The 11,726-nt window shown below is 38.8% G+C and overlaps 1 protein-coding gene across 3 annotated transcripts in view; it reads left to right on the forward strand.

The window, feature by feature from the left end:
* Positions 1–5,242, forward strand: part of SLC14A1 (solute carrier family 14 member 1 (Kidd blood group)) — a 51,435-nt gene extending 46,193 nt beyond the window's left edge. For all 3 annotated transcript variants that reach the window (XM_063456794.1, XM_063456796.1, XM_063456795.1), the window contains exons 8-9: positions 458–507; positions 4,498–5,242. In XM_063456794.1, the coding sequence (XP_063312864.1) occupies positions 458–507; positions 4,498–4,680 (233 nt within the window). In that variant the 3' untranslated portion in view covers positions 4,681–5,242. The remainder of the gene's footprint in view (positions 1–457; positions 508–4,497) is intronic.
* The last annotated feature ends 6,484 nt before the right edge of the window (positions 5,243–11,726 follow it).

The raw sequence follows: 11,726 nt of genomic DNA on the forward strand, positions 1-11,726 counted from the left end.
TAGATTCTATAGAGTTCTAGTGAAGAGAGATTTAAGCAAATATTCGACTCCTGGCATTATTAAAATTAAGATTATAAGTACACTAAAGCTAGCATAATTTCAAATTATATACAAAAATAAACTCTTGCATTTTACGACCTTTGATAGGAAAGAAGATATGGTCATTTTAGTAAAGTTGCTTGAAAGGAATTTTGAGTGCTTTTGCTAAGCCTTAGTTAACAAACTAACATGTTGGGGAAGCCATGTTCACAGAGTAATGGTAAGAATATTGAATATACCATTCATAGTTGAGTGTCTGAGTCTTTAAATTTGGCTTTCTCAAATAATCTCCTTATGAAGTATACAACGTGATATGAAATAATAACCTTGTATCTGTTCATTAACACATCCACATATGGTGTTCTATTCCCCTATCCACGTAACAGTATTCTTTTTTTTTTTTTTTTTTTGTCTGCAGCTTTATTTTGTGCATACCTTGGGGCAGCGATTGCGAATATGATGTCTGTGGTACGTATTATTTTGACTGGGAAGCATATTGTTATAGCCGTGGGAAGAGTTGTAAGTTTTGGGTTTTGTTTTTTATTTGGTGGTCTTGCCATTATCACCACTAGTGTTACTTTTTTTTTTTTTGTCTGATGTTAATTAATTTGTTCAAAGTCTTGAAAAGACAAATTATCACTCCATTCCCCTTAAGTTTATTTGTAATATTGTATAGAATTCATAGTATTGACCCAGTATTGTATACTATTTACTCCCTGGTCCTACCCATGTCCTCTTACCTTGAACTCAAAATAAACTGCACTCTTTAGAATAATTTAGTTGAGCCATCCACAAAATATTTCTAGCTATTAACCTGAGCCATTAAGCCTTTTTGTTTTGATGCATGTGATTTTGTTCACATTTGTTTATTTAGCCTATTCACCAAACCGTCCTTTATGGAGAATTTAATTCCACAAACGTGTAAATCATGTTCTGAGAAATGGTTCATTTCTTAAAAAAACAAAACTGTTGATTTGCTCTCATTCCCTCTCTACAAAAACCAAAACAAACCCATATTTGAATGTGACATGGTGAGTCTGGCTACTGATTTCAGTGAAATATCTACGAAATGGGAACAAAAACCACATAAAGTAATAAGTCCCAACTGGGAGTGGTATAGTAAATCTCCTGTAATAATTATAATACAATGTAACATGCGGTGTACCTAATCCATCAACAAAAAATATGATTTTGTAGGGTTAAGCCCTTGACACTTCTTGTGGTATCAAACTGGCTTAGGACACTTGATTCAATTAAGTTGTATCTAGAGCGCCTATCTTTCATGTTCCACTGATTTTAGTGTCCCAAACTGAAATGTAAATTGTGTGCTTGTAGCCGTGGAAACCCATGACTAAAAAACCCAGATTGCTGAGGCGAGGATTAACTGGATTTAGCCTGATTAACCAAAGCATTCCACCTTCTGCAGGGTTACATTGGCTGAGTAATTATTGTGCATTATATATCACATTGTTTTACATCTGTATTCTGCAAGACACGGAAAAGTCATTTAGATTTAAGGACAGTTGTATATTAACCTCAGCATAGGCGTGCGCACGGGGTGTGCCGGGTGTGCCTGGGCACACCCTAATCCCGCGGCACGCCTATGTATATTGAGACCGGCAGGGGAGATCTCAGGATCTCCCCTGTCGGCTCATGCAGAGCCGGCGCTATCCGAGCGCCGGCTCTGCTCTCAGCCTCCCTCCTCACTGACCCACATGCTGGGAGGGAGGCAGGAGAGGACCCGGCGGAGCTATTGCCGGCAGCTCCGCCGGGTTTCTCTCGCGAGATATGAGCGTTGCCGCGGCAACGCTCAAATCTCGCGAGAGTGAACTCTAGCCCCAGAGGGGCTAGAGTTCACTCTCCACTGGACCACCAGGGAAGGAATCAGCAGCAACAGGATCCCCCCTCCCTACAAAAGGTAAGAAGGGAGGGGGGATAGCAAGTAATGTACCCCCACCTCCACCCCCACAATCACCCACACACATACAGCACACACATACAAGACCCACAGACATACACAGCACCCACACACATACAGCACCCACACACATACAGCACCCATACACATACAGCACCCACACACATACACAGCACCCACACACATACACAGCACCCACACACATACAGCACCCACAGACATACACAGCACCCACACACATACACAGCACCCACACACATACACAGCACCCACACACATACACAGCACCCACACACATACACAGCACCCACACACATACACAGCACCCACACACATACATCACCCACACACATACACAGCACCCACACACATACACAGCACCCACACACATACACAGCACCCACACATACACAGCACCCACACATACACAGCACCCACACACATACAGCACCCACACACATACAGCACCCACACACATACAGCACCCACACACATACAGCACCCACACACATACAGCACCCACACACATACAGCACCCACACACATACAGCACACATACACAGCACCCACAGACATACACAGCACCCACAGACACACACAGCACCCACAGACATACAGCACCCACAGACATACAGCACCCACAGACATACAGCACTCACAGACATACAGCACCCACAGACATACAGCACCCACACACATACACAGCACCCACACACATACACAGCACCCACACACATACACAGCACCCACAGACATACACAGCACCTACACACATACAGCACCCACAGACATACATCACCCACACACATACAGCACACACACACACATACACAGCACCTACACACATACACAGCACCTACACACATACAGCACCCACACACATACAGCACCCACAGACATACACAGCACCCACACACATACAGCACCCCCACACATACAGCACCCACAGACATACACAGCTGCAACACACATACAGCACCCTCACACACAGCACCCTCACACACAGCACACTAACAGCACCCTCACACACACACAGCACACTAACAGTACCCTCACAAACACAAACAGGACCCTAACAAACACACACACAGCACACTACCAGTACCCTCACACACAGTACATTAACAGCACCCTCACAAGCGCACACACACACACAAACAGCACCCTCACACACAGTACATTAACAGCACCCTCACAAGCGCGCACACACAAACACCCTCACCCACATAGCACACTACCAGCACGTCACACACACATCACACTAACAGCACCCTCACACAGCACACACACACACACACAGCACAGCACAGTGTGTGTATGTGTGTGTGTATATATCTATATATATATGTACATACATACATACATATATATATATATGCGGCGTGTGCTTGTGCTTTAGGGTGCACACCCTAATGCAATAGGCTGCGCACGCCTATAAGCCTATGTGATCCTTGATACAACAAAAACATTAAAAGTGTGCTTAAATGTCTACAAACTTTATAAGTGAACTTTATGGGTATGTTTAATTGTTGTTTGTTTTACTTTTCACCTTTACAAATACCTGTCAACCATCAGGCGGCCTAAAAGTAACATAAAATCAATAATCTGCTAAGGTTTTACTGTATGATAACATTATCTAGAAACTATTACTACTTACATGTCTTATCCTATGCTCAACAAATGAAATTAATCTTTAAACTCTCTTCGTGGAAATTGTTGAGGAGAGCCAGCAATAACATATGCAGAGTTAATGGATCACAATAACATTAGAAATACCAACATATATTCCTAAAACTATAGTTTTAATCTACCTATATTGGTGAGGGTTTGAAAGGTGAGGTTTACTTACCTTAAAGCCCTTGCTGTCCAAACTTCTTCTCAGCTTGAGTCATCCGTTGTGGTGATCTCGGCCAACCCAATGCTTCACCATAGTGAAGCCTTATCAGGCTAGTGTCCATGCAAGGCAAAAGCCCACTTTACTAATGAAATGGTCTCTACGAGAACGTTTGACTCATTAACAAGTCAAACTTGGTTCTGGACAAGGAAGTGCCTCCAGTGTCTGTCAGGAAGAAAGAGTTACTGCACCCGGAACACTTCATTGAGATGAAGTGGTCTGGGTGCCTATTGCTGTCCCATAAATATATAATTCCAAAAAAAGATGTCATGCTGTATAGTTCACCATGAAACACCCTTCAAAAACAATGGAAATTTGACTAGCTCATCATTTACATGACAATGGGTTATTCACTAAAGTGAGAATTCAAGGCAAATTCAAAGTAATGCCCGAGAATTCGAACAGAAAAAATAGCAGACTTAATAGTTTTTCAAGTTCAACTACTTAGACCTTCAATTTGAAATTCACTTTGAATTCAACTTGATTACTCACTTTATTAAACATCCCTGATAATATAGCACTGATACTGACCTTGTCATCCGTTACTTTTAACAGATGGTTCATTTTAAAGCAATTACCCCAAAGTTACCTATTTTACCTTGTTTGCAAAAGTAAATTATCATTAGAATGTTCATTTCCTTTCTAGGTTGGGTTGCCGTCATGCACATGGCCATTTTGTCTCTCAGCTCTCATCTTCCTATTAATAACCACAAATAACCCAGCAATCTGCAAGCTACCCTTGTCGAAGGTTACATACCCAGAGGAAAACCGAATCTACTATCTCAACATGAAAAAAGAAAAGAAAGAAAAAGGCAATACCAAAATCTAAAATGTGCTCTCCTCCAAACTTCACATGTCAGGGCATTTAATTCACAAATCACACTGCTGATGTTTGAAAATGTTAATTCTGCTGATTTTAAGCACGCTTTTCAGAATATTATGCGTTTACATTTGTATGTATCCTGCCATTTCTGTGCTGAGCTCTGTACATTGGTAAACCACAATGTACACAAGAGACAGGTGTTTAAAGGTGCAAGTAAACTCTAAAACTCTAAAGAGTAGCATATGGAGTTTATATAAGATGTATACACCTAAAAAAACATATAATGTATATAAACAACTTTCTTTCAGCTGGCACTTGATTTTTTTAAGAAAGTTATTCAGATAATCTTTTCAAACTTCACAAAGTTAAAAAGGGAATTACTTTTTTTTAATAACTCCCACTTCACAATATTATACCTAGAATATATTTCTACTTTGTTTATAATTCTTGCCCCCAACATGTACACACACTTCAGATGAGCCTATCATCATTATTCAATTATTTGCAATTGATAAAATTTGCAGTTACAGCCTTTTTAAAAACCTTTTTGAATTTTTTTTAAATTGGGGGTGGGGGATGGGGGTTTAAAGACTTTTCAGTCCCAGTAATCTTGCTTTTTTTTTTTTTTTTTTTTTACTTTTTAAGGTAAAACCGTTGCAAAGATCTGAAATGTTTTAGAATAAAATAAACTGCTGGTTCAAAAGAACCTGTAAACTATGAGGTGTGTGGCATTCCAGTTTTATGACTTGTTATGTATTTATGACTGAAGGGAAGAAAAAAAAACTTAGAATTGAATTGTTTTCAATCATATTAGAAAAGTTTACTTATTGAAACCTTAGCGTTTTCATTGCTGGCATAGTGAAAGCAAGTTTGAAAAGTGTTACATGTTTCAATGAAAAAAAATCCTTGTTTGTTCTAAAGAAAATGCTTAAGTATCTGCCTAACATTATTTAGAAAGTTCTATAATATATATATATATATATATATATATATATATATATATATATATATATATATATTTTTTTTTTTTAAGATTGAGCAATTCCTTAATGGTAATTTTAGTGAATGTGTACAATGTGACGCCTCAAAACAAGATATAAACCAAGCAACACAGCAGTTAGACAAGAGGGATAATTCCGAGTCCTTTTGGACAAGGGCTAATTTGCTATTTGGCACATGTATGTGATAAAAGCTACTGTGGCAACTGATATGTAAATTCAATATATGGAATAGGTCCATCAAATTTTCAGCCCCAGAACCAGATTAGTACTATGGTATTAATTCTCCCTTTCACATATATTTATATACTGAACTTCTCACAATCTCTTGGTGAATGTTCTACGTTATTACCTTAGTTAAAACAAGCTAATGTAATATGCTCATATTTAAATATTGCGGATACAGACAAGCTAGAAATTAGTGGCAACAAAACAAACATGTTGTGTCATTTTGCACACATCATCCTTAGATAATCCCTATAACGTCTCCGATTTTGCACACATTTTTAGATAATCCCTATAATGTCTCCGATTTTGCACACATCTTTAGATAATCCCTATAATACTACTTGTTTTGCACTTTTTTCCCTCAACTGCTGGTGTTACCTCATTTAGTATAACTGGAAAAAAAATAATCCAATTGGTGCAGCAGTGCCACATCCAGAAAAGAAGGACGTAACATACCCAAATATCTTTTTTAATTTAAAACACACAGTATAGAGAGCGCAAGGTGAAAAAAATAAAAAATAAAACAGTGGGCTTTCTAAAACAATGCTCCAAATTCAATTATCCACAAGAAAATAATTGAGAAAAGCTGCTAGATACAATAAAAACCTTCCCAAGTTTTCAAACATCCCATAGGACAAAAAATAAAAATAAATTCAGTATCAGCGCTTAGTGGGTATACCCCTGTTTAAAAAAAAAAAAAGGGTCCAGCACAACAAAATAACCATTCAGCAAAGAGTTTCAGTTCCAGTGTTATGTAGGGGTACTTTCAAGAATCCACAGGGATTAGTTACCTTAACAGTAGCACATATGGCAAGTCTGTGTCTTTATACGTATCCAGACCTTTAAAAAAAGGAAACTGACATAGTGTAAAAACGTTACAATTTTTATTCCCATAAGAAAAAAAAAAAACCATAGAAGAAACTCTTACAATAATGTGTTGTGAAGCTAATGGTTAAGGTTCACAGTCAAAGCATAATTGAAACAGAGTATCAATGGAAGAATAGGATGTTACCGCTCCGTGGATAAATTTTATCCAAACCGATCCTACGGGGGTTTATTTTCTTATGGGAATAACAATTGTAACGTTTTTACGCTATGTCAGTTTCCTTTTTTTAAAGGTCTGGATACGTATAAAGACACAGACTTGCCATATGTGCTACTGTTACAGTAACTAATCCCTGTGGATTCTTGAAAGTACCCCTACATAACACTGGAACTGAAACTCTTTGCTGAATGGTTATTTTGTTGTGCTGGACCCTTTTTTTTTTTTTTTAAACAGGGGTATACCCACTAAGCGCTGATACTGAATTTATTTTTATCTTTTTTAATTTCATTAACTGGATGTCATCAATATATCCCAGCTAAACAGTGCCTAGGGAACATGGTCATCATGGTTTAAAAACAAATTAATATTTTCTTTTTTAGTACCCTAATTCATAACTATATAGGCAAGACTTAACAGAAAAGCTTTTTATGCAGTATGTGTCACTTGTGGAGATATGATATTAAAAAAAAAATGGCAGGAGAGTAATGTCTTTTTTCTTTCTTTTTTTATAAATAGTGTTCTGTTCAAAATAAAATAAAATATAATTAACCACTACTACTTCTGCTTCAATTGTTAATTTTTTGTTATGGTTACATTTTAAATTACTTTTGTTGTGCTATTTATTGTATAGTAAATAGAATATTTAAAACTATACAACAGGTTCCCTTTTTTTTTCTCTCTTTATGGATAGCTCATTAAACTGTGTAAGTATTTTCTTCTGTAGAATTAGGGTACATTTCACTTCATAACACTGCATAATAAGTAAAAAAAAAGTTTTGGAAGTTTATTAAATGTTCATAGAAGATAGCTGAGCGAATACACCTCAACTATACCTCATATAAAATTGTCTAAGTGAACAATTACAATTATTTGTAGAGCACCACAATATTTTGCAATACTGTACAATATCTAAAACAAGGCAAACTATTAAATCTTACATAAAAAGGATTCAATGTGTACAGGCACTCTTCTATCTATGATGGTGCTAGGTATCAAGGTAGCCCACAACAAATACCTTCAAAATATATAATAAAACATAAAATTCCTATTTATTGTTCTGCCTATTCTCAGTCAGATCTCTTAAATTCAGTAGAATATACACATATGGCAATGAATAATGTATTACAAAAAAAATATTATTACTTATATGGTCACAACCATGTAACACCTTAGGTGATATGCCTAAACAAAAAAGAATAAAATATTCCCAAAAAACTGACTCATTAACAGGTGTTAAAGGGACACTCCAGGCACCCAGACTACCTCTGCTCATTGGAGTGGTCTGGGTGCCAACTCCCACTACCCTTAACCCTGCAAGTGTAATTATTGCAGTTTTTTTAAAAACTGCAATAATTACCTTGCAGGGTTAAGTCCTCCCCTAGTGGCTGTCTATTAGACAGCCACTAGAGGGAACTTCCTGCTCTATAGCACAGGTTTTCTGTGCTAGAGCGTCGCTGGACGCCCTCACGCTGTGTGAGGACCTCCAGCGTCGCTCTATTCCCCATAGGGAAGCATTGAAAATCATTTTCAATGCTTTCCTATGGGGTGCGCTAATGCGCATGCGCGGCATTGCCGCGCATGCGCATTAGGTCTCCTCGGCCGGCGGGCGAGATCAGTCTCGCCCACCGGCCGACGTAAGCAGAAGGAGGAGCGGCGGGGGAGGAGGAATCAGCGACGTGGGACCTGTCGCTGCCTCTGGTAAGTCACTGAAGAAGTTTTCACCCCTTCAGCAACTGGGGATTGGGGGGTGGGAGGGAGAGGGACCCTCCAGTGCCAGGAAAACGGATCGTTTTCCTGGCACTGGAGTTTCCCTTTAATAGTGTAAACGAACACTATATAAAGAGCCCTATGTATAATCAACCATTGTTGTCTACTTGGCAAAGAAGAAATAAATATATATGATGAAAAGTAAAAAACAGAAAAAATAAAAAAATGGTAAAAGGAAAAAATGATTTTTTTTTTTTTTTAAAGAATGTATATACAGTCCCAGTATGTACACACTAAAAGTAGCAAAAAACATGCATCGACTAGTGGATGCTGTTGGATAGATCTCACCACTCTTGTTATGAAGGAAAGTCCTGAGTGCGGTGGAGTTGCTGAATACTAGTATAGTGGCTTGTCCAAGTAGGTAGGTGAATGTTCATGCGTTCCTGTGTGGATCTGGGTGGCTGCTTTTTCGTGATTCTCACAGTAAATCTCTCTCTTCCTTGTACTTGTTGGGGTTGATGGAGTGCCTGGGCTCTTTGCCTTGTGGTTGATAGGGTGCTTGGGCTGCGCGCTCGGGACCTGATGAGTCCCTTTGAAAATAAAGAAGAATTGTATGCTTTACATCCAACATTGAGTGCGGTATCATATGTTTTATTATTAAATCTAACAAAATACGTGAAGAAGGTCCAGCCCCTCACAATCAAAAAGAATGGGAGATAAATACATCAAAATATCTGGATATAACTGAAAGGATAGGGTATATAAACGCAGGGATCACAGAAGATAGAAGGTTGTGAGGGATGAAGAGTTAAGGGGCAAGCTGATCGGCTACTTTAAATAGATGTGTTTTTAAGGATTTTGTGGAGGTTTATTTGGTAATGGCGTGTGGATATATGTGGTGAGATTATACAGGGCCGGCGCTTCCTATAGGCCAATAAGGCGGCCACCTGGGGCGCGCCTTAATGGGGGTGGCAGCGGTAGTGGCGTTACTGCTCGTTTGGCTGTGCCCCTATTGAGCTGTATTAATTATTTATAGCCACCACTGGCCATGTTACCGGGCGCTAGGGAGCACTTGCATGGCTGCTGACTAGCGCCCGGTAGAACACTCTTCCGGCAGCATTCGTGATTCACCTCAGCTCGCAATGCCTGGTCCCCTCCCAGACATCCATTGTGGCGGCAGCACATGCATGCATTATTAGCTTGCTCCCGCCCCTTGCCCTGTAAGTGAGGAGAAATGGGCATAGCGGTGGGGCTATGACAGGGAGAATGATCCACCGCCAGGAAACTAGGCGCACTGAAGATGCCTGAAACACATGAACAGCACTGATGCGTGAAATTAAGGTAAGAGGGTTATTATATGTGTTTCAGAGAATGTGTGTCTGTATGGGTCAGTACATATTAGTATGGGTAAGTGTGCGTCTGTCTGGGTCAGTGTGTGTCTTTCTTGATCACTGTGTGTGTCTGTCTGGGTCATTGTGTGTCTATATGGGTCAGTGTCTGTCTGGGTCAGTGTGTGTCTGTATGGATATGTCTGTGTCTGTATGGATGAATGTGTGCCTGTATGGATCTGTCTCTGTTTGTATGGGTCAGTGTGTGTCTGTATGGATATGTTTGTGTCTGTATGGATCTGTCTCTGTCTGTATGGGTCAGTGTGTGTCTGTATGGATATGTTTGTGTCTGTATGGATCTGTCTCTGTCTGTATGGGTCAGTGTGTGTCTGACCCATACAGACACACACTGACCCTTAAAGACACACACTGACCCATACATGCACGCAGTGACCCATACATGCACGCAGTGACCCATACAGTGTGTGTCTGTATGGGGTCAGTGTGTGTCTGTATGGATTAGATTGCGTGTCTGCATGGGTCAGTTTGTGTGCCTGTATGTGAGCATCTGCACGAGTCAGTGTGTGCGTATGTTGGTATGGGTCAGTGTGTGTGTGCATCAGTCTGCATGGGGCAGTGTGTCGTTGGCGTCAACTTCCGGCGATGCGGTTTTTGTGTGCCTTTGGCTTGTCGATGTCTGATGACATACTTCCTGTACATGCGCCATCTTCCCTCTGCCCACAAGGTCCTTGTAAATCCCACAAGTAAAATGTCTCAGACTCCACTTCTTGTGGAGTGCAGGCATCCAATAGGTCCGTCTTGCCGCAAGTCCGGCATTGGGTTCATAAGTTGCCATATTTGTTATGGGTAAAATAAGGATAAAAATTAGATATAATCGAAACAATGTGATCATTAGTAAATCATAAAACTATCAAAAACAGGAAACATTATTTAAAAAAAAACTTCCATGCTATGAATATATTAGTTATCAAAATATGGAGATGAAAGGGAGGAGAAAAAATACCTAAAATATGTCGCTTATAAATAGTATTAAAAGGTTGTGTTTTTTTACATTTTCTAAGTCTATTGGAGAAAGGAAAGTCTATCCTCCATTTGGGTGGGGAGGGAAACCATAAGACACAGCCCACATATGAGGTGGGTTTTTAGTATAATTAACACACCTCTATTTATTTTAGTAATCTGTAAGGGTATATAAGGACACTTGTTCACTTGTACAACTACATTCACCCGAGGAAGACCTATATTTTTGGTCGAAACTCGTTGTGCTTTATTTTATCGGTTTCTGTTAGTAAGCGTATTTATTGATAGTTATATATGTTTATATATATTTTTATATATATATATATATATATATATATATATAAAAAAAATATATATATATATATATATATATCTCAATATCAAAATACTCTAATTATGGAGTTACAATTACATAGTACTGTGCAACTGTTGATCTTGAGGAAAGTCCCGTGTAGTGGACTGAAACGTCGATCATTTTAAATATGCTTTAATAAAATTTGGATTTTTATCTGGACCATGAGTGCTGCTACCTCTTTGGATTTCTTGGATATTTAAAGCCTTGGCTTAGCACCCGGCACACAAGGTACATTTAAAGCGTGAGTGCAAGAGCATTTTTTCTTTATATATATATATATATATATATATATATATATATATATATTAATATTAAAATACACGTATTTAATTTTAAACTGCCTTTAGCCT

This window comes from Pelobates fuscus, chromosome 5 (assembly GCF_036172605.1).
Source record: "Pelobates fuscus isolate aPelFus1 chromosome 5, aPelFus1.pri, whole genome shotgun sequence".
NCBI classification, from domain to species: Eukaryota; Metazoa; Chordata; class Amphibia; order Anura; family Pelobatidae; genus Pelobates; species Pelobates fuscus.